The sequence below is a fragment of the Sinocyclocheilus anshuiensis genome, unplaced genomic scaffold (assembly GCF_001515605.1).
Source record: "Sinocyclocheilus anshuiensis isolate Anshui unplaced genomic scaffold, SAMN03320099.WGS_v1.1 scaffold1198, whole genome shotgun sequence".
In the NCBI taxonomy this organism is placed as follows: Eukaryota; Metazoa; Chordata; class Actinopteri; order Cypriniformes; family Cyprinidae; genus Sinocyclocheilus; species Sinocyclocheilus anshuiensis.
Window position 1 is genome coordinate 511,800 of NW_015557119.1, and position 24,879 is coordinate 536,678.

Here is a 24,879-nt window from a genome sequence, read left to right on the forward strand (position 1 = left end):
ATAATGTACAGTATGTGGAAAATAATGTGTTTTTTAACCTTAAACCGCATAAACACATTTCATTACACCAAATACACAAAATAATGTTATTTTTTAGCAACGTCATATGACCCCTTTAAAAAAAAGGCCAGATAACGAATAAGTATGTGTGACCTGCTGAAATACATCAGCGAATTATTAAATGTAAGTTTCAAGCCTTTCATTTATGACATGAATGTGACTATAGTGTCAAAATATATGTTAGAATTAGGCCTAGCCTATAACACTCAACAATAAGCCACCTTTTCAATCGTTTTATTTTTTTACGGCATAATGCACACCCTCCTTAAATGTAATCTAAACATTCCAAGTTAATATCCTACTTTTTGTGGTTTTTTTTTTTTTTTTTTTTAGTTTATTTTGGTTTTTTTTTTTTTTTTGTGTAGATTGAAATGAAAGCCCCTTAATACAACATAAGAAAATTGTGTAATTTTAATGGTTTTCATAACAACTGTTTAATAACCATAAGATGCAGTAAGAGCCTTTGTGTAAATGTTATTTATTTATTTTTTCTTCCTTAGGCTGCAGCCTACGACTATCCCACGTTTTGAAATTAACCCTGACTGGGAATTTTCTAATGATTTTTAAACATGTTATAATGGCAAAATATCATAATTCCAGTCAGTTTGCAAACGTTCCCTTTGCGCCACCTGGTGGTAGTTTCGTGAACAACTTGTAACACACAACTGACTTGCAGTTAACGCCCCACGGCGGTGGTACACGCGGCAGTAATAGGCATTTTGGTTGTCCAACTACTGTATATCCACCATATTAGCAGCAGCAGATTGAAAGGTGAATCTTACAACATTGTATTTCCTGCAAGCTTTTTTCTAGGTAATTTTAGGTGTCTTTCCAAAAAAAAGTACACTTGGAAAAGGACACCAAATAACCAAAGGATATAAGTCCATTTAATTCACAAATGTAAGCACACCAAAGCACACATGAAGAAAAAACATACACAAAAAAAGCAAGAGCAATAGAGCAAATTTTCGAGAATTCACAGTGTACAGTATGGGTAAAGTACAACAGCAAAGAGCTTGTTTATATTTTACACAAGTCAAGTTGCGATACCGAACAGGACCACATGGAGATGCCAGAAAACCCTAAACTAACTGCATATATCTACTACAATACACGGATCCATACAGGGATGGGATGTTTTGAAGTTCCGTTCAGTCTGTATTTCATGCAGGGTGACATGTGAGGAAACAATCACAGAATATGACAGAGCTTGTGTTTTAAACCCGAACACGCAATGAGAAATTCACTGAAAACACAATGCGAGTCTCTATTCTCTCTGCCATCTCTGATGTAATCAGCCTGGTTTTCATTACATTAACGCTGTTTTGGACTGATTTTTCGAATTAATTTACTTACTGGATCATTGGACTGAAAACTTTCCAAGAGTTTAGCGGATTAAAATTATGTAATCACAAACCGAGAAGCAAAATCGGGTTAGAATAGAAATTTCTGCCTACCAGGGTTACAGGTTCTTGCACCATTGTAGATGCGTAGTGTGATACACTCCTGATTCCCAAGATCATCTAACTGCATGATGTAAATTTTGTTAATGATGCAATTTCTTGTGCTTCAGTAATCAGCATTATTTGCATTAAATTATTTTAAGGACTTATATATATTGAATTTATCTATACTTATTGAATATTCAGTTTCCAAACACTGAGCCATGCAGCCAGTTCTGAGTAACAGATTTTATTTTGTATGCTACCTGTAATATCTTTAATATGTACCTACCTTCAGTTGGTACTGATTACTGTGAAAGAATGTCCAAGAGAAAACATGACATAAGCCCCCTTTGTTCATATAAAAATCAATAATAGTAGAACACATAAAATGTTGTCACAAAGCAAGGCCAGACACAACAGGTAAGTGCAAATCAGGATGGTTTATTGACGGGGTAAGGTGATGACTGGAATAGGTGTGTTAAAGGCAGGTGAGTGTCAACACAGTGAATGGTTCCAGGGTGCTTATCTGAGTTCTGATGGTGAGGATCGGATGCCGGTTACGTTGGAGATCGTGGAACAGTTTCCAAGGAGTCGTTGGAGGATCGCGGGAGGAACAGCAGGTAATTCGTTCTAGGAGAATTTGGCAGAGAGAGTCCAGAGAAGTTCATAGGAGTGAACGGTAGACCGGACAGTGAGTGACTGTGCTGTGTGTGTATTTGTAGTGTGGCTTGATTGGTGACAGCAGGTGCGGGTGATCAGAACTCAGGTGACTGTGATCGGGTAATTATCCTGGATGGTGACTGAAGTGACTGTGATGAATCCCTGACAAATGTAGAGATAAAATATAATAGTTAAAAAGTTAAAGCCCTTACAATACAGTCTTAATTGTGCAGGTAATACAAATTAAACATCTCTAATGTACAGCTGTGACAGCAGTACATGGCTAGTGCTGAGTGGTAGTGGTAATTATTGCCTGTGCATATTAAATAACCCATAAAATGATAAAGTGTAATCTGTAAATTGTTCTTAATCCCGTGGTGTCTGATGCTGTTTTTAAACAGGAAAAATTGAAGAAGATGACAAACGGAGACAGCAAGAAGAGGAGAGAAGACGTCTGGAACGTTTGGAACGTGAGCAAAGGATTCAACAGGAGCTAAACAGAGAGAGTGAACTGTCCAGACTCAAGCTTTCTCGAGCAACTGAGCGGCTTCGTGAAAAAAAGAGCTTCAGAGGTCATGAGAAACATCATGAACGTACACAAGTTCTCCATCAGCAAATAGAAGATGATGCTGCTGCGATTGAGAGGAACGAGGTATGACTTTAATTCAGATTACATTACATTACTGTATAATACAGCATGTGATAAAGTAGCACTTTTTACTGAGACCCAATATTGTTTTTCACATGTATTTATGTAGGTTATTGATGTTGAAGAAAGATTCAAAGACCTTTTATTAAAGTACCAGATCACAGAAGATAAAGAGATACAGCAGCACCAGATTTGGAGCAGGATTAAGATACTTCAGAATGAACTTGCAGTTCAATACTGTAGAGAAAACAACCTTTCACTATGGTCTCAGTTTACCTTTGATCATGCTGTAAGATATAATGAACTGTCTCTTACAGAAAAGCTCACAGTTCTTGAGGCATCTGTACAGTTTATTATGCACAGTAGCACTGAAGATGATGAAGATCAGCCGCTTGGTTGGGAGACGAAGTACGACTTTTTCTTGGGTTTGGTGGAGCAGCTTCATTCCACAAGTCCAACTTTGGCGGAACGCATTTTGTTAAATGTACTTGACACAATCTCAGAGCTTTCACCACGAAGTAGGGACATTTTGGGTCAAATGTTGTTCAACAGAATCTGGACACCAACAGAAATAATGCTCTTACTTTGCAGAAGTCCAGCTATCAAATGCCATCAACTCGGTTCAGTTCTCCACACAGCACAAACCTACCACCTGGACTGCATCCTCGTTCTCTCTGCTCTTTCGAATGAAAACCCTTTAAACTTTCTTCAAGAACAAATAAAAAACGACAAGGAAAAAGATGCTGATACAATTGTGAAGGAACTTCGTGAAGCAAACTGCCCAGAGAAAGTCTTGGTGCTGCTGAAGGATGTGCTCAGATACATGGAGTCGGAACTCCCAAAATATCAATTCGTGGACCTTACCAAGATACAAATTGCTGAATTGAAAAGGAAGATAACATCTCTTAATTTAAAAAACCTAGATATCATCCTTTTGAAAGACGTATTAATTGGGCTGTCAATAGCAGTGCAAGACTGCTCAACAATCATCACAGAAGACAATGTGAAAATTGAAGGCTATTTTCCAAGACTTACACAACTAGCATCATTGCTTTTGCTTCTTCTGGCACAGGTGGCAGAAAATAAAGGATGTCTTCTAGAGATTGGCACAGGTGAGGGCAAGTCCTGTATCTTAGCCATGTTTGCAACAATTCTGGCTATTCGTGGAACAAAAGTGGACATTGTGACGAGCTCTCAGGTTCTCGCCCGACGAGACCAAGAAGAGTGGGAAAAGTTTTTTAAAATGTTTGGCGTCACCTCATCTGTAGTACCCCCATGTTACTCAAGTGACTATTCACCAGAGGAACAAGAGGAACGTCTTAAAGATGCTTACAGGCAGCAAATAGTATACGGCACAGTGGGAGCCTTTGCAGCAGACACACTCAAACAGGAATTTGAGAAGAGGACTACTCGCGATACAAGGCAGTTTGAGATTGTAATAGTTGATGAAGTGGACTATATGACCTTGGACAATGGAGTTCAAGTAACATTCTTGTCCCATGAATCTAGTGGATTCAGGCATGTGGAGCCAGTGCTTTCCAACATATGGGCCATGATATCTAGTTGCCAACCAATTGAAATGCTTGAAACAGGGCAGATAAAATGGGCGACAAGGATACAATACTTTCATAAAGCCACAACGGCAGCCGTTATGGGACTGGAAGCATCAGACAACTTTTCAGCAAATGAGATCTTGTTGCCCGGAGTGACTTTGGGATTCTACACCCACGAAGATCTTGAAATGATACATCAGGCTGAGAGTAAGAAAGAAAATGAAGGTGATGGGAATGAGGACAGAATGTCCAAAGCACTGTCTGAAGTCATGAAGAAACTTGGAGTTTCACAACAGTACGATCTCTTGGGTATATTTGAGGAGGTCTTGGAAAACAGTGTAGTGTTTAAGTGCTATTCCTTAGAGAACAAGAAAGCCAAATGTTCTGAAGCTCAGGAAAAACAAGGTGACCTTGAAGTTGAAATGTTACTGCTGGAAGGAGGACTGGCATGTGAAATCATGTCTGAGAAATCGCTCATTGATGCAACTGTAAGCACAATAAAGTCATCCATCAAGTACTCAGATAAGCTCCAGACAGACAAAGAATCCAACAACTTCATTATCATCCCTGTTTTCTTGAAAAGCTACGTTGAGAATCAGTTACTGGTGTTTGTTGAGAATGCACTGAAGGCTGTTGAGATGTCGCGTGGCAGAGAATACATGATCGACACCTCACCAGCTGCTGAAAGAGACACTGCCAGTCATGACAGAGACAAGTATAAAGCAATAATTCCAGTGGACTTCAAAGCGAGCGGTGTGCTAGAGAAAAACAAGAAGTGGGGTAATGGTCTGCAACAATTTTTAGAGTTCAAGCACCAACTTGCGATTTCGCCGATATCCAATGTGACAAATTACATGTCAAATTTCCATTTTTTCAAAAGGTACCTCAGCGGGAGAGGTATATTTGGTGTTTCTGGTACATTAGGAGGTAAAGCAGATCAGGACTTTCTGGCAAGACATTACAAAGCAACAAGCTACATTGTACCTGCACATCGCCATAAAAGGGTGGTGGAGCTACCAGTCATCCAGGTGAAAGGCGGCAATCAGCAATGGATCCAGACTGTTTGTGAAACTTCATGGAAAGTAGCAGAGAGAGGACAAGTTGTCTTGGTAATTTGCGAAGATGTTAAAACAGCAGATGAACTACACAAGACAATACAAGATGAAGGCAGATTTAAGGCAGAACAGATTACTCTGTATACAATCAGTGAAAGGCACAACATTGAAAGAGAGAAATTCTGTGCAGGCAGAATCATCATTGCTACAAATCTGGGAGGACGGGGGACAGACATAAAGGTTGATGAAAGTGTGAATAAGTGTGGTGGTCTTTTCGTTCTTCTTACTCACTTTCCACACAACCGAAGAGTCGAGAAACAAATGTTTGGCCGTACGTCTCGAAAAGGCAATCCTGGGATGGTCCAGATGGTTTTGAACTGTGATCATCTCGCACCCGCTTACCAAGGTCAGTCTGTGGAAATCATGCGGGAACTAAGAGAGGATTATGAAATTAAACGAATCCACGACATGGAAAGTGATGAGCTGGTTGAGATAAACCTAAAGGAAAATCTATTCTCCACGTTTTGTAAATTGCTGAAGGACTTTGATGTGCATTACTCAGAGAAAGAAAAACAAGACCCCATGCGAATGCAGCTCAATGATATTCCTGATTGCTTTAAACATAATCTGCCTGAGTTTGACTATCGGCCTGCTGTCAATGCTTTGAAAGGATCTTGGGCCTTGTGGTTAACCCTTCATCTGCCTAAGTTTGACTATCAGCCTGCTGTCAATGCTTTGAAAGAATCTTGGGCCTTGTGGTTAACCCTTCATGAGGATCACATCAATAGGCATGATGACTTCGGACAACTTGAAGCAGACCTTATCAGGACAATAAATGAAACAAGTGGAAAGCTGCTGCGAGGAGAATGTGATAATTTCTATGATCACGTCAAACAGGCAATTGTTAGAACTGATCTACACTGCCGTGAAAAATCCAGCAATGATTATGGAGCTAAATCCTATTGGCAAAAAGTTGCGAACTCTGACCCACACTACAGGGCTGTGGCACTCTATAACCAGGCGTTCATCACCATCAACCTTGGTAAAGGTAACTATAAAGCAGATGCTATGAACCTGCTGGAAGACGCAAAGAAATCCATTGATGTCTACGTCTCAGAAGTCTCAAACACAATGGTCTCATGTAACTTATCAGTCACTGGAAACAAAGATCAGAGCACAGACACCAACAACTTTCAGAGTCAAATGGAGGCCAGAATGAACATCTTTAAGTGTTGGATGACATACATTGATAATGCATTGATTAAACTTGAAGAGCTGGAAAAAGACAACAGTGACGCCATTACAGAGGAGTGTTCAGTCTACATGCTGTCCGAAGAAAAGAACTTCATCATCACTAATGAGCTCAGATCCTTATACGACTATGGCCTCGGTGTTGTTTTTGAGGTGAAAAAGAAGCCCAAGTTTTGCATAGATGCTTTGATATGTTTCATACTCGGCGTGGTACAGGTTCTCGCTGGGGTTCTTGTTTGTGCGCTGACACTTGGAACAGCCAGCCAGTTTGGATTAGGCCTGATTTCAGAAGGAGTGTCTGACATGATCAATGGAATAGAGGGGATGAAAAATGGTTCATTCGATTGGGTGTCATGGGCAATATCTAAGAGTATCAGCATTGGGCTTTCTTTGATAACGGCTGGCTTTAGCGTTATAAAAAAAGCAGTTACCTCAGTGTTTAAAGTGACGAAAAGTCTCCTCAATGGTACAAAGTCTTTTTCTTCTGTTGCATCTGAATTCATCAAATCAGGAAAGGCAGTGTTTACTTCATTCAAAGGAGGTGTTCAGTCTGGTTTATCATCCCTCAGTAAGGAATCTTTTAAGTCTGCAATGAAAAACATGACATCATCTACAGTGATCAAACAGAACTTCAAATGTGCGACTAAATATGCAGTTCAGGAAATCGGGAAACAGTCCGTGCTCACTACCATGAACTACGCAATCGATGCAGCCCTTCAGGAAGTCTTTAAGAATATTTTAAAAAGCAGCTTTGAGAAGGTTGTTACTTCATCAGTGAAGCAAAGCAGTGAACTGGATCAGACTCTTGTGGAGTTTATCAGCTCAGGCATTCCGAAAGCTGCATTGAAAAAAGAGGATTTCAAGTTTGACCAGGCTTATGAGAAGCAAATTAAAAAAACAGTTGGTATGCTCTGCGAAGAGGTAATTCCTCACCTCATACTGGACTGTACCACAGCACGGGATGTTATCAGCAAACTCTCTGAGGTGTGTGAAGCAGCATCAGATCTTATGAATAAAGCCAAACTGTCAGGAGTGTATGGAATGGCAAAGCTAGCTCTGAAAGTAGCTAAGGGCTCAGCAGATCTAGTTCAAATATTGGGTGCCATACCAACAAGGCACATAATACAACAGAAATTTGTACCTGAGTTAATGGAGAGCATCAGTGAGCTTCAGAAAGAAATGACAAAGTATGACCAAGATGGACGACACCATTTACACGATGTACGGCGCCTTAAAGGTGAACTTCTTCAGACTATCGCCCAGAAGGTGTCTGACCAATTCATCAGTTCCTGCTCTGAACATATAACTTCTTTAATGACAAGCACATTTAAGAGTAATTTGAACAGTGCTGCAGGAAAGGCGGTGGACCACGTCACGCGCAGACATAAAACTCAGCGCTTCTTTGATGACCAGAGGGAAAAACACAACAAGAGATCTGCGAGCCACGAGGAAGTGGAACAGCTGTCAGATGAGGACAAAACAAACCTAATGCAGTATACAGAAGATATGTGCAAAGCCGATCAGCCTACAGCAGCCCTCGATGTGTACGTGCTCACAAAAAGCAACCTGCTCGGTGGAAAAGGAATTGAACTCACTGTCGTTGATGAAAATGGAAAACAGCTCACTGTGGAACGTTACCCAGGAACCAACAAATCAGCAGACGATATAAAACTGAGATTAACCAAACCTGCAAAAGACACACATCCATCACAGTAAGACTAATCACTAGAGCGTTACATAGCTCACATATAATAAATACATTTCAGTGTTAATGCTTATGAACTTTGTGTACTGAATGTAGTTACTTTTAATTTTACAAACAGAGCTGATACACAGCTGTACAGTGGCCGTTTTGACATTGTACAGGATGATGGCAGGATAGTCAGCGTTAACTCGGATCATCAGAATGCTCTTTATCACGCTGTAGCACAAGCTACTGGCAGCGAGACAAAGGACCTACAGAAGGAAGCTTTGATTCTACGTATAAAAGTTAAAAATGAGGCGAGTAAACTTAATTTATGACTGATTTATTCATGGGACAACTTGTGCACAATAAGTGCCAGATTTTAGTTCTAGATCTGTTCAAATTTACTGGCTGTTTCTCAAAAAGACAGACAGACTTTTCAACCGACAGATCACTTTATTCATCTCAGAGCGAAATTCACAAAGAATTCATCATTACTATAGAAGTTCATCACCTGATTACCTTTTAGGAAAATATATGAGCTGAGAATGTGGGTTAAAAGCCAGCCCAGCTCACGTCACCTTCTGATAAAATATGGAACAGAATTCCTTTGTAAGGAATAAAACACTCGGGGTGCTGTTATAGGAAAATAATCAATAACTGGGTTATTGATTTACCCAGTTATTGTTACCACTCCAAAGTTAATTATTTTCTTTAAACAGCTCGTCCTTACTCTTCTTACAGCACAGCAGTTTACCAACAATTACAATTTTTATTCATATATAAACATCATACCTTTTAATCAAGTTAGTTTCTGTTGTCATTTACATTAAACAGTCATTCACTCACCAGCCTTTTTTTCTCTCTTAAAGCTATTAAGACTTTTATAAAAAAAATTAAAAATTAAAAAAACAGTTTGTCATGTTACTGCAAAACAACAAAGCATAAACATGAAGATGTCATAAAACGTTAAATTCTTTTTTTAATTGTTCTTGTTGTTCCTCAGTAATTCTGCTTATTAACAGCAGGTTTTCATCACTAATGCTCAAACATCACTTAATTAATCAGTTAATTATCTCATTTACTGCAGTTACTTCACTCTGTCGATTGGACCCATATAGACATTGAGTAGTGTTCATTGAACACAGACCCTGCATCCCAATGTTCATACTGTCCATCCTAAACAGTATGTGAGATTAGAACAAGTGTATCTCAAAGCATAGCATGTTGAATAGAGTATGTCAAAAGTCCCCGGATGGTCTACTATTTCAGGTAGATTTTTGAAGTGTGGATCCGTGCACATTCACGCTTCGGTGAAGGATTCGGTTCAGAACTACAAAAACAAATAAAATGCGTTAAAGGGGTCATCGGATGCAAAATTCACTTTCGTTGTTGTTGGAACATAAATGTGTGTGTACACATCCACCCTAAAATGATAAAAATCCACCCAGTGTTTTCTTTTTAAATCCCTATTTTAAAATCCCCTTTCTCAAACCAGGCTGTTCTGAGATTTCTGTCAGAATGACGTAGTTCTGCACAGGCCCCTCCCACGATAGTTTGATTGACAGTAGAGTTTCAGCACAGACTGGACTGGTGTCTTACCTTAGCCCCGCCCTGAGTGAGCTGTGAGCTGTCCGCCATTGTGTCGACTCCGGTGCAGGGGAAGACAAGATGTCTCAGATTAAGCGATTGAGGTGTTCTGTTGTTGGATGTAATAATAAATATAGCAGTCGTCATTTACTCCCGACATCTGAGCCGCTGAAGACGCAGAGGATTAACGTTACTTTCATTTTGAAGTGAATGCACCGATCCCCGATCTGCCTAAATGCGTCTGTTCACGCGAATCATTCGTGATCCAGCTTCATCTACAGAAGAAGTGAGTATAAGGGTTTTTATGAATCTTTGCAAATCGCCTTTCCTAATAACGTGCTAGTTAGCAAGTTCCGTGGCTAAAGTAAACAGTATCATGAGAACGGCTCGTCACCCACAGAAGAGAGGGGGGGGGGCAGCAGAGCTCATTAGCATTTAAATCAACATGGACTAGAACAGCGTGCTGAAAACAGAGCTGTTTTTGACAGGGTAAAAAAGGGTGTTTTTTACACTACCATTGAGAAATTCTAACCAAAGTATGTTATAGACTTTTCATTAAGACCCTAAAGAATCATATCAACTTGTGGAAAATGGGCATCCGATGACCCCTTTAAAAAAAACGACAAACATGGCGAATGTGCGCAACCGATGGTTAGTAGAAAGATTTAGATAAAGGGGTTTGAGTTACTAATAATCAATATTTAACCTGGAAAAAATATACAATGTTATCTGTGTTATATTTCTTCTGCAACAACGTGAACGTTTGTAAACATCTGTTTGGCCATTAACTTTTAAATGCATCATCATGCAAAAATATGAGCAGAGTTCTCCGCATAAAGACCCACTGATGGCAGATCAACGTGCCAATTCATTTCTCTCCAATACAGTAGGAAGTTAAATTAAATGAATTATGGAGAATGTTAATGGTGACAAGATGATTGACAGGCGAGTTTACAGTGACATGGTGCGTGTAACTGTTTCAAAGCTTGCCTACTCTTCTACTACACTGTTATCCCTGAAATTGTTTTAATTCAAAATACTTAGATACAATAAAGATAAACTCCAACATTTTTGCACAATTACTCAATTTGTTTAGTTTGTTGTACGATTTGCAAGATTTTTTTCATTCTATTGAATTGTTTAAACTGAATGTACTTAACATAGTTTATTCTAGTTGGTTGTCAGTGAAACGCAATACAAGGAAAATTTTGATTGGCTCTTTGAACTGGCGTCAGGCATGGATGCAGCGCGGATTTTTACGTCTGCTGGTGACTGTGAGTAGGACTTTACATTTTTGTCTCAAACAGCAAATACATTAATAGTCGTTAATAAATGAGAGGTATAACAGTTAGCTAGTAACTCTAAATGTAAGTTTAGGCTGTGTTTACATGTAAATTTACGCCACAGTGTTGTACCGATCGATCGCAACCGCCACAATTACATGATATAACGTTCGTTCTATGTTACGACATGCTCTATCGTCACATCTAAAATCTAATGCGTATCATATTTTTGATCAACAATCATTTACAAATCATTAAACAAAGCGTCATCTGTTGTGTAAAACGATATATCTTGTTCGATGGTGTTGGTGAATCTTGGTGGTTTTTCTTATCAGAAATGTTCAACATGTGACTTTAACACAAATACAGCGAAACTTTATCACTGACCGATTAGTTGTTGTTTTTTTTCCCATTTCTTTGTGAGTGAAGTATTAAACAAACTAGCTTAAATTGAAACTCGACCCTGTTTTTACACGCGAGAAATACTAATCCAAGTTAGTTAGCTGTCTTAGTTATCAAATAAATGCAACCTCGTGCTCATCAGCGTGGTATTAGCTAAGCTACATTTCAGTTAATACGATTCTATTGTACGATGACATGCTAGATAAAAAAAAAAGCTAGATAGTACTTTCATTCTTTTGGCTAGCTGTTTATAGAAGATTCGTAGATCACTGATCAAAATATGTAAATTTGCCTTGTCAGCTAGTAAAAAAAAATAGTCTAATGTGGATTTTTGTAACTGCAGATTCCAAGAAGTTCAAAGCAAGACTAATCAAGATGATCTGGAAATGTAAGTATTGCATATTTGCTTGTGACAAAAGGGGATACTTGTTAAAACATTACAGAATTAAACATGGGAGCTATGTAAGAAGCCAACCATTTCCATGCCTATATCAGGAATGTTTATGTACTTTTAAGTCTTTCAATAGCCTTAAAACACACTTATCTCGTTTTCATACATCAACTGAAAAACAACATGAGGGGAAAATTGAAGCCAAGTTTCGCTGTCAGCTTTGTGATTTTCTTGAACCCTGTGAGATTACTGAATATTTTGCCCACCTTCGGCGTAGACATCTCAAAGACCACCAAAAAGTCCAATGTCCATTTCAAGGATGTAGCTTTGAAAGCAGTGTATGTTCCACATTCAGTGCACACAGAAGTAAGCATCATCAAGATCAAAATGAGAGAATGTTTAAACCAGAGTTAATAGTAAGAATAGAGAGTAATGAAAATGACAGTGTAATTGACACTCAGGAGTGTGCTGTGCAGGAGATGCATCCAGATGAATTGGGCCAAGATAATTTTAGTGCACAAGAAAGTGAAACACAATCTCAAGATTTAGGACAACAATTGGAACATAATTTAGCTGCTCTTTTTAAAAAAAATGCAAACCGTCCTTCACATACCAGAGAACTCTGTTCAGGAAGTAATTCAACGTCTTTACCAAATAGTTCAGTTGTCCCAGCCGCTTTTGCAAAAGAATGTGAAGGCTGTTCTTCAGAAACACTTTGGACATGTAGATGAGTCAGTTGTGAAGGAGGTGGTTAAGACTGTGGCAGAGAGTGACATATTGTCCAAATCTTGTAGAAAAAATGGATGTCTTGCAACCAGTAAAAGAAGAGCATCGTATGTAATTCGCAACTTTCCTCTGGTAATGCCTATAGAGTTTGTAGTTGAGAAAGGGAGAAAAACAGTAGTATACATTCCCCTCTTACAGATGCTACAGAAACTATTGAACAAGAAAGACATTTTGGATAAGGCTATGTCAAAACAAGAACATAAACCACATGAATATAGGACATGTTGCGATGGCTCAGGGTTTAGAGAGAATGCCCTTCTTAGTTGCGATGACTTCACAATCGCTCTGGGTCTGTACATTGATGATTTTGAAGTGGCTAACCCTTTAGGAACATCTAAAAGAAAACATAAGATGTGTGCACTTTACTGGGTTATTGCAAACTTGCATGGAAAATACAGATCCACACTAAACTAAATGCAGCTTGCTCTCTTGTGCAACACTGAAACAGTTAAAAAGTGTGGTTATGAAAGAGTTCTGTATCCACTTCTTAGTGATTTAGCTACTCTTGAACAACATGGGGTTTACATTGAGCATCTTGGTAGAAGTGTTAAAGGAACAGTGCTCTATGTGTCAGCAGATAACCTTGGTGCCCACTCTCTTGCAGGATTTTATGAAAGCTTCATTGTGGACAAGTTTTGTAGATTTTGCATGGCATCCAGGACTTACACACGACACCAAGAGGTAAGATCTGGTGCATTTCAACTCAGAGAGAGAGATGCACACAACAGGCAGGTGCAAGAATCATTGCAGAATCCAAATTCATGTAGAAACACGGGTGTAAGAGGACAGTGCCCACTCACAGCAAATTTGGAGCATTTTCATGTCATTGGTGGTTATCCCCCTGACATATTGCATGTTGTCTTTGAGGGAGTAGTCCCACTGGAGTTGTCTCTTTGCCTCAAAGACCTGATGGCAAAGAAATACATCACCCTAGATGTGTTGAATGAAGCTATCAGATCATTTCCGTATACATTCGCTGACAAATCTGATCAGCCTCAGCTGATTTCAAAGGGCTTCTCAACCAAGGGCACAATTGGGGGAAATGGCCATGAGAATTGGTGTCTAATTAGGCTTCTTCCTCTGCTTATTGGCCATAATATTCCTGAGGGTGACAACACATGGGAAGTACTCATGCTCCTAAAGGACATTGTTGCATTAGTTGTGGCACCTCAGTTTAATGAAGAGTCATTATACATCCTTGACTACAAAGTGGCAGAGCATAGGAACCTTCTGCAGTCAACCTTCCCTGACTTTACACTACGACCAAAACACCACTACATTGAACACTACGCTGAACTGATTAGGGTACATGGTCCACTTACTGAGGTCTGGACAATGTGTTTTGAAGCAAAACACAAGTTCTTCAAAAAGGTTATACGTGATGCCCAGAACTTCAAGAATGTTGCCATGACCCTTGCACTGAAACACCAGAGGGCTCTTAGCCATCAACTAGACTGCAGTTCTTTTTTCAAGCAGGGTGTGGAAATGACTAAGGTTACACAAGTGTTAGTTGCCACTTTCCCAGAAAACATTCAGAGAGCTCTTGGTCAAAAAAAGCCCTCAAACTCAAGCACTTCTTGTTGCACCATCGGTCTGCATTAATGGAATTGATTATAAGACAGACATGATACTTTCAGCTGGATCATGTTCAGGGCTACCTGATTTCAAGCAAATTACTCACATTGTTGCAGTGAACACAGAGGTACTTTTTGTGTGTAAAGTCATGACATCATGGTATTTTGAACACCTTCGTTCTTATGAGCTTTGCTGCCCAGATATGCCATCTTTTTGCGTGCTTCAGATTGAAGAGCTGAATGATATTGTTCCACTGTCAGCCTATAGTGTACATGGTAAACTGATGGTGACATTGAAGCGTTTTATTCTTTGCTAAATTAACTCTTTTGTGCTTTCCTTCCAGATGGCTTCTCAAGAAACCATGACTTTGCGAGTTATTCTTACAGAAGCTGATATCAGAAAAGTCACACTGACTTCAAAGCCATGCTCAGTTGAAGATTTGATTAGTTGTCTCAAAAACACTCTGGGACTGAACTATAATTTAACTTTACAGTTTCGAGATCCCGATTTTGATAATGAACTTTGCAATCTGACTGATTTGTCAGAGCTCCCTCAGAAGCCAACTGTGAAAATCATTCCTGTGATTGAATTGGTGTCACTGTCATCAGGTGAAATGGAGACATCCAGTGAAATATCGAGTGATGCTCTAAGTACTGCAGATACAGTACTGACCGAATCACCCCAGGAAAAGCGAATGCCATGGCCTGGTATCTTTTTGATTCCAAAATTCTCTGTCGATGTTGAATATAGACTGCGTCAAGCAAATTTAATCTACTTGAAGGATGGAATGCACCTAAAAATGACAAAGGAATTGAAACATGACATTCTTCAGAAACTTGCAGAGACCATATACTCCTTCAAAGCATACCCAACTGCTGATGATCTAAGAGATGTTGCCAAGGCATTGGTGAATACTCACCCCTGTCTTCAAGAACCAGGGTCGCCTTCTGGATACTGTGGGTGGACAAACAGTTTGAAAGACAAAATGGGAAATTACAGATCCAAAATGAGAAGCCTTGGACACACAGATGTCATGGTTAATGCTGGGAAAAGAGGAAGATACTCTACCAGCAGTGATCCACCTAACAAGAACATCAAGAAACCAAGGAAAGGGGAGGTCAACTACCTACCTAACCTTCCAAGTGGGCAGGATGCTTCCAGTCTTGAAATGCTCAGACAGCAGTTGGTGAATGAAATGAAGAAAAAAAACCCTGATGCAGTCTTTATCAATCAGAAGATGGACATGACTCTATCCTTAAGAAGACATGATGTTGTGATCAACGAGCCTCCTGTAAGCCTGATACTTCAGCGCTGGCCAGCACTTTTTAGAGAAAGACAGGTAAAGTGAAATGCCTATGTTTGCATTATTTGTAATGAAATTAATATTGATAAACATGAGAGTTGCATGTTAATTTGACATTTGTTTAATTTTGACAGTTACCTGATGTTAACAAATGCTTTTTTGTTTTACTATTTTAGGTGTATCAAGAATTCAACCGGGTGGTTGGAAAGAACCTTACACAAGAATTCTATGGCTCTATTGATCGTCACTGTCCACAGCTGATTCAGATCTTCAGGTCAAAGAGAGGTCTCGCCGGGCAGATTTTGAGCAATCTTCTGCAAGAAGCCTAGGTTTGTACATCTAAATTGATGCCATTGTTTGCTGAATTTTGAAAAGCAGCCTGTTATGATTACTTTAAGACTCTTTAGTAACACAGACAAAATTATGATAAATAAAAAAGATTTTGACAAATGATACAATGTTGTCTCTGCAACCACCACACACCAGACCTCTGACCACGCTGACATGCGATGTATTGCGATTAGAGGGCTTCCAGTACTTCTTGGTGATGACCCAACTGAGTTCTTCAAAGCATGCTTTGTAAGTATTATTAATACATTTTTACTGTCATAGTTTTATTGTATGATTTTCTTAATGTGCATTTATGTTAGCAAAAACAATAAAGAAATCACCAAACACAATGTCATATTTTAGTTAAATGATAAAGGAAATAAGGAGTGAGGAGGAGGTTTTAATTAATTCAGGAGAAATTTGAATTCATGTTATGACACCTTTGAAATTTTAATTAATTCAGGAGAAATTTTAATTCATGTTATGACACCTTTGAAACTTTAAATTACAATCCAGGATAATCTCATAACTTTACATATTTTTAATGTAATCAGTAGTTCATGTCATATGCAATGACTTGTATACAAAAGCAAACATATAAATTTAATATTTCAATATTACTGAACTCCTGGATACATTTGTGTACATAATTCACAAACAATTATGCTTGCATACAACTAAACAAAAGCATTCAATAAAATGTATATCTAGAAAAAACTGTTCACTGCTAAAATTTATTTTAGTAATTTCCATATTCTTGTCCAGGCTTCTGATGACGCAGACTCATACCAACATGTGTCCGTTGGAATCCTCAGCCGAAAAAATGAAGATGAGGCCCTGCAACCCCGGTCCTTCCACCTCCACCCATCCTCAGTGGGAATCATCTTGGAGGGGAATGTTGTAATGGACAATTTAGACAACATACCCCAGGCCATGTGTCTTTTGTTTGGGTTGACTTATGCACTGCACCTAAACTACCCTAAGTGCATGGGCAATACCTTTCTTTTCATTCAACAAGTTCTGCTAGGTTTGGGTAAGAAGGAGTCGAAGGGCAAGATTCTGTCTGTTGCAAATCAGCTTGCCATGTGAACAGGTACAGTAAATCCATGTTTCATTAAGGCTCTCTTTCAGAATTGTTATAAAAATCTTTTCCAGATGTTCTTTAAACTATGCCTTAGTGTTTGGCAAATGTTCATGTTCCATATTAATAGAGTAAAATAACATACATTGTTTGTTTAATATTTGGAAATGTTTTAAAACACTGTTTTAAATATTTAAAATTGGGTAATTGGTAATTAAGACAATTTATTTTTTTGTCACTCTTTGAAAACTGCTGCTAAGTGAATTCAAATAAATTGTTAGTTCAAATAAATCCTTGTTATTCTTTGCCCTTGTTTGTAATGCAGGTGTATCTTAAGTAAATCATTTACAGTAAATAGCTCAATTTAAATTAAATGTTTGGGTTCTGTCACAACATTTATCCAGGTTGAGATTTCACCTCTGTTTTCTGCTGTGTATACCTTTAAGCCTATACAGGTTGATTGAACTTAAAAATGTATGGTAACTCGTTGCCCTAAAAAAGTAAATTTTGTCTTGTTGAGAAAACAATAAATTTCAAGTTTAATGTACTTAAGATTTCAACAGCATTGCATTCAAAACGGTTAGTTCAATTAACTAAATGTTTTTAATTAAATGCTGTTTAATTAAATGTACCATACATTTTTTTAAGTTCAATCAACCTGTATAGGCTTACAGTGTACACACTCAAAAGTGTGTACTCTTTCCTCACCAAAAGAGTACATACTTTAAGGGCGTAGTATAAGTAGGCACAGTGGGACGCAGCAATAGGATTTTGCAGTGTATCATATCATTACAAGAATTCCCAAGGGGATTAATTAGTAAAGATTTTTGAGGAGGACTTTTTGAGGAGCACATTTGTCTCGCATCTCTGGGATAGGGGGTTCGATTCTGCCTCTACCCTTTGTCTGCGGAGTTTGCATGCTCTCCCCAAGTCTTAGGGTGTCCTCTGGGTCCTCTGGTTTCCTTCCCCAGTCTAAAGACATGAGATGCAGGTTGATTGGCGTCTCTAAATTGTCTGTAGTGTGTGAATGTATATGTGATTGTGCGATTCTGCGATAAGTTTGCTCCGCGTTCATGGTGTCCCCCACCTTGTGCCCCAAGTGTCCTGGGATAGGCTCCAGGCTTCCCGCAACCCTGTGTAGAGTAAGGATGAAAATACCATTCCTGACCAATCAGTGTACAGAGTTACTCAGTCATCTGCGCATGTGACGAGATGATCAGGATTATGTTTAATCTCAGACTTGTAATTTCTCACTAGATCCAGACAAACCTTGAGTCGTACACACCCCTGCTTATTCTCCAGAGAGGATACGACTTCTGTCACAAAAACCCCAGTAAATACAGCATAACTGGAAGAAGTATAAAGAAGACCGACGTTGCACTGCAGAAATACTTACAGAGTGTTAAATTCATCAGAAGTGGCGAACGAATCCTCATCAAAATGTACCATCTTGGGTTTGTTGGTGAATATAAAAGGTAAAGAATCTGATTGCCGAAGGTGATTTCTGTTATTTAGTCACAACACAACACCGCTGTGTATGTAGATCCACGAAAGAAAGAGGATTCACCTGATATTTAAAAATAGTATGCATCACTAGGTGTGTCATGTGTCCATTTATTTGATTCTATACAACAACAGAAGCTAGAGGAAGCTCACCTGTGCTCTAAATTAGTTTACTAGTTCAAATAAATGTAATTCTTTCTAATTCTCATTCTCTCTGCGCAGTGTTGTAAGTGCTCAGAGGTCCAGTAAGAACACCACAGGGACACTTAACACAAGCCACATTCCACCGAAGGACTCCATCAGACTTGCCGAGTCGGTCATAGACAACCAAAACTCAGTAAGCAAGCTTAAAAATAAAAACCTGCCGCTTTATAAACTAATCAGCAGCATAAAGACTGACAGCAATGGATGGAACCTGATTGCCATGGAGGTTCTGGGACAAGATCACAGACGAGCTTTAACTACGGGCCCAAGCAGCCGCTCACAGAAGGCCAGGTAACATTCACATCCATTGTGTACAATGGTTATGTACGAAATTCTCATCTAAGACAACTATACAGAATTCCAATTAACACTACAGGAATTTATAGTAATACTAAACCTTGAACATTTACAGCATTACAAATGTTAAGCAGCTGAGTGTTTATTTTATAGAAACAAAGGAAATGGCTAAATCTGCTTTTAACATTTCTTTCTTTTTCAGGAAACTTCTAGCAGACAGCATAATTAGCGGAGACGTGGAGCTTCTGCTGAAACGCTGCATGATTCTTCATCACCCGCTCGCCTCACAAAAGCTGAGAGAAGCTCTAGGTAAGAAACTCTGAGGTGTTAATCCTGTGAAACACATGATCTGCCCTCCAGCAGATACTGTGATTTGTCAGGGTGTTTGTGGTAGACACGGTAATGCAGCAGTTACTGGAATATTACAGCAGTTTCACCACACTGCTGTTGATTATTTTAATAAAAATCACAATTAATTACAGCAGCTCTGACTGCATAGAACAGCGCACAGCAGACACTCCACTGACAATAAACAGATTAAAAGCTTGCGTAATCGTTTATATCTTTAAAATTCTTTAGTCTCTCTAAATTTGTCATTGTCAATTTAGCCATATACATGAAACATTAAATACAACACATGAAATATAAAGCATGCATGGCAGAACTGATAGTCTAAGAGTAAAAGAGCTGCAGTGGTGCTGCACTAAACAATATGCTTGTGTGTAATTCCAGGTGAAAGCATTCCCTCTCAGTGCCACGTTTTGTCCGATGAAGGTATCCGAGGCTACTACAAAGCAGGATACCGAAACCTGGTGTCAGAGTATAACCGCATGGGAATCCTGGATCAGAACCAGTGTGAGCGTCTGGACGAGTGGGTGACTCAGGACCAGCACGAGGACACTAACACTGCAGAGTATGGCCAGGTTCTGCAGGGGCTACAGTGTTAGTGAACACAAGTTGTCTTCAGCGCCTTATGATAAATATGACGATGAAGATGATGCCTATAGAAAGCAGAAATGTATTAATCTCTGAAATTGCATTCACTGCACACACAAAAAAAAAGCAAGTAAAGATATATTGTTTTGTTGGTAGATCAGTTTGGTCATTTCAAGCATTTTTAGAAAGGACCATAAAATAAGCATTTAAAACTCAAAATCAGTGAAAGTGTCTAGAAATATTGTGTTCTATTAAAAATCGAGCGTTTTATTGTAGTTGCTTAAGCTTGCAGGATAATGATGTTCTAATGTGTGTGTGTTTGGGGTCTAAGCATTTAGAAAATCAGGGTTATTCCACAAAACATGAATTGAAGTCAAACATAAGAATGGTGTTGGGTTGTGATTAAATTTCAAATATATGCAACAGGAATAAAATCTAAAGTCAAATGTTCTCTTCAGTATGGCTCTGTAGTGTAGAACAGGAACATGCTCAATTTCAATTTCAAGCATCTCCCTGATTAAAAGAAAAAAACAAACTACTGTGAAATCATTATACTTAAAACTGTGTGCTGAATTTATAATCATATAATTCTTCATAATCAGTCAAATAAGGGGAGTTTTTGATAAGAATCTCCATTTTTCACACGTGTATTGCAAGGTGTTTTGTTACTAATCTGCATGATGCTGGTGAATGGCTTTAGACTTGTAACTGATCTCGTTTTTTTTTTTATTTTGCTAATAACATTTTGTTCCTATTTTACAGTTTTTTATGATTGCTGTGACAATTTATTCAATACTTTTAACAACTTTCCTAAACTCTTAACGCACCAACACACCTACAACACACAGTTGTCAAAACAGTTAATTTCATGCTTACAATCACACATTGTAAACAAAACTCCAACATTAATTTTCAAAATACAACAATACATTAACACAATACACTATGACTACCAAAACACTGCAAACATGTCACAAAATCAAATAATTATTCCAAGACACGTAGGTGTTCTCTTCCAACAGGAACATTTAGTCCATCATAGCACAATGTCACAAAAACACTTAACATCAGATGGAATTACAGAAACTGTATTATTTGATATGCCTCAGGCCTGCCCTTATACAATAGACAGTATATTGTATTGATCGTAGATTGTGTTTTGCACTGCAGATTTTTTTGAAACCTCTCTACATTTTATTTTTGTTGTGTTTAGTAAATGCATGCATTTTGTTTCTTTTGCTGCAGAAATTCAGTATAAAAAAAGTTAATGACTCATCTCAAGTAGCTTTATAGAATGTACGGTTTATTGAGAAAAAAAAAGAGAAGACGACAGAGTCAGAATTAATGCAGTAAATGCTTTATTTATAAGACATTACTGCAAGATAACAAATACATGTAATACAGCTGCCATCTATTATGTGTATATATATATATATATATATATACAGTGGGTAATATATATATATATATATATACTGTATATATATCTTCTAATCTGCCCGGTCTTTTGCATTTGGCCACATCCACTTCATACCTGATATCTTCTCTGGCAAAGCATCTTGGGAAGAATCTTTTTGCATGCCTTATCCACCCCCGGCAGTGTTCAGATGTGATGTCTTGCCATTCAGCATCCATTGCATCCAGGAGGGACATTTAATCCTGTGGACGATGGTCAAAAACCTTCCATCTCCAGGCTGAGAAAAACTCCTCAATAGGGTTAAGGAAAGGGGAGTAAGGGGCAAAGAAAAGGGACATCATCGTCAGATGTGAACCAGTCTGTGACTGCACGGGAAAGGTGGAATGCCACATTGTCCCATGTGATCACATATATTTGTGGCTAGGATCTCCAGCCATCCTACAACATGCCCTCTAGACCCAATCCCCTCATACCTCTGGCACCAGTCTTTCATGCAGGTCTTCTAAAAACAGGCGAAGGCGGTCAGTGTTGTAGGGGCCAATCTCACATTTATGCAGAAGTGCACTTTCACACACAAGATCAGCCCAAAGTAGTGGTCTTCTACTGTATACCATATGGCCATGCAATTGAAAGAACCTCAACACCTGAGTGTGTTTCCTAGCTGTAATTTATATATTTGCATCACTTCAATCAGCTGTTCCTCATAAACAATGGAATAAAATACAGGGGATATATTTGTTTCAATTCAAAATATGAAAAGCTGTTCACTTTGACTTTAGCCTATAAGTTAGGTTTAGCCGTCTTTCGTCATCCGCCTGCACGACAGTCAGCAGGAGTGAGAAAAAAGTGTTCATTACGTTTGAAATATGGATATTTATCTTACAAAAATGCATGGATCGACTGGATTTGTCTGAAAGAGGAAGGTCACATACACCTAGGATGCTTTAAGGGTGAGTAAAACGCAGACCTTAAAGGGTTAGTTCACCCAAAAAATTAAAATTAGCCTGAGTTAAATGGGTTTTTACCCTCACTACCTCACTGTAATGTTTCTTTACACCTTTCTGCTTATGCTGACGATATTATTGTTTTTATATCAAGTTCTGATGATGTTAACAAATTGAAATTTATTGCTAATGATTAAAAAAAAAATCCTCTGCCAAAATCAATTGGGAAAAGAGTGAAGCCCTTCTTATGGGTGATTGGAGCAGAAAACCTCCCAATTTAACTGGGGGTTTGATATGGAAGAGAGGTGGTTTAAAAAAATTTTTTTAGGTGATGATGACTCTGTAAAAAAAAACTGGGATGGTATGTTTGAAAAAATTAAAGGACGTCTACAAAAATGGAAATGGTTTATACCCCAATTATCTTATAGCGGCCGTACAATCTGGTGGGATCCTCTATATGGCATAAACTTGCTTGTGTAGATCCCCGCCTGTTGGACTTTTACCAAAGCTTCAAGGAGAGATGGTTAATTGTTTTCTGGGACAATTCGCATTGGACCCCTCAAATGTTCTTTTCCTACCAAGAGATGAAGGAGGTCAAGGCCTAGTTTATCTTGTGAGCAGAGGAGCAACCTATCGATTGCAGTTCATTCTGAGACTATTGTTTGGGCCTCAAAGTCTAGTGTGGAGGCCTTTGGCACAAAGCATTTTACGTGGAGTGAAGTGAACGGATTGGAACTTCATGCTGCACTTTTTTTAATGGATTATGCTTTTTTGGATTTGACTGCACTGCCATCTTTTTATAAAAGCCTTTTTAAAATGTGGAGACTCTTTAAGCATCAGTGGACAGAGTCAGCCACATCCCTTTTTTGGTTGCTCGAGGAGCCGGTGGTTTTTAGGAGTCGCCTTGATGTGTCAGGAGATGACACTCCAGGCCGTCCAGGGCTAAAGGACTTACTTGTGTCTAAGAAATTGTTACAATTGAGAGATATTGTTGACCAAGCAGGATTTGGACTAAACGATACAGAAAATGTTGCTGCATATATGGGGATAAGATCAGTGAGGTTTGTTAAAAAATATCTGGATAAACTGGATGGGATTTTAAATGTAAAAGAAAAGGCTTTACTTGAGAATTATAGCCAGGGTCTTTTTTTCCTCTGATGTTAAGGACTGTTTTCCAGACATCAGAATTGTACCTGATCTTCAAAATTCTTGAAAAGTATAATAGTCCACTGCTATGTTTGGCTGAAAATTGTGATTTTTGTACAGTTAAAGGAAAGGCGATATCTAGATGCATTGTGAAAATAATTAATAAACATACATTGAAAGATAGAGTTGACACAGTATGGAGAGATAAATTGGAAGTGGTAGAGGGAGTAAAACCAGAATGGAGAATATTACACAAACCACCATTGACTAAAAGGTTAGGCGATTTGCAGTGGAGAATATTACACGGTGCCATAGCTGTAAACACTTTTGTGACTAAAATGAATCCCACTATAAATGATACGTGTCCTTTTTGTTCAGAGAGAGAAACAATAGTTCATTGTTTTATAGATTGTAGACTTTCTCCAGTTTTTGATCTTTTAACTTCTTTAGTTTCTTTATTAGGAGTTTTCTTTACAAAGCAATGTTTTATATTAGGTTTCAAGTATAGCAGACTGCAGAAATATAAATGTCAATTAATGAATTTTAATGTTGGTCAAGCTAAATTAGCAATTTATATTTCTAGGAAAAATTATATAAATCTCTATAGCCAGACAGCGATCACTCAGTCTGTACTTTGGTTAGTGTCTTTCTTAATTTGTGATCTTTTACACAGCTCAGGTATTCTGCTGGCTTGTAGTCTCTTTTCAGGTGTAAACACAGCTCCATCTTCTTTTGTATTTTAGTGGCATCTTTCCAATAGGCAGTGTCATTTTGTTTTTGTAACTGGTAATTACATTACATGTCAAATGGTAATAACAAAATCAAATTAGAATAAAACTGCAAATGTGAAAAACAAACTTTTTTTTTTTTTTTTTTACTGCCGTATGAAATGCCAACATGTATTTATGCATACATCTTACAGATTTTTGGCTAAAAACACAAGCCTGTCAACTTGATCTGGCTTTCCGGCGGTACTAAAAGCCCTCTCTGAAGGAGAGTATTTCTTCGCCACTTTTGAAAGCCTTGGGTAGACCTTTTCATTTTCCTTCCACCATTATAGTGGGTCCCCCTCACTATCCAGGTTGCATGACTGTAAGTAACGCAGCTCACAGGCTACACTGGGTTCCACACGACTACAGTCGCTATTCCAGATCATTTAAAGTTCTGCATATGAAATGCCAACATGTATTTATGCATACATCTTACAGATTTTTGGCTAAAAACACAAGCCTGTCAACTTGATCTGGCTTTCCGGCGGTACTAAAAGCCCTCTCTGAAGGAGAGTATTTCTTCGCCACTTTTGAAAGCCTTGGGTAGACCTTTTCATTTTCCTT

The 24,879-nt window shown here is 38.5% G+C and overlaps 1 protein-coding gene across 1 annotated transcript; it reads left to right on the forward strand.

The window, feature by feature from the left end:
* The first annotated feature begins 7,222 nt into the window (after positions 1-7,222).
* On the forward strand, positions 7,223-20,752 carry LOC107677803 (uncharacterized). Its single transcript, XM_016472840.1, has 6 exons — positions 7,223-8,385; positions 8,497-8,674; positions 18,356-18,573; positions 18,824-19,096; positions 19,305-19,411; positions 19,835-20,752. Exons 1-6 carry the CDS (start codon positions 7,265-7,267, stop codon positions 20,047-20,049), a joined length of 2,112 nt encoding a protein of 703 aa, XP_016328326.1. The 5' UTR covers positions 7,223-7,264; the 3' UTR covers positions 20,050-20,752.
* The last annotated feature ends 4,127 nt before the right edge of the window (positions 20,753-24,879 follow it).

Excerpts from the sequence above, each read along its gene's own strand:
- LOC107677803 (XM_016472840.1), top strand. The coding sequence starts at position 7,265 with ATGAAAAACATGACATCATCTACAGTGATCAAACAGAACTTCAAATGT. Across the intron at positions 8,386-8,496 it reads AAAGACACACATCCATCACA|AGCTGATACACAGCTGTACA; the intron begins GTAAGACTAATC and ends TTTTACAAACAG. Across the intron at positions 19,097-19,304 it reads AGCCGCTCACAGAAGGCCAG|GAAACTTCTAGCAGACAGCA; the intron begins GTAACATTCACA and ends TTTCTTTTTCAG.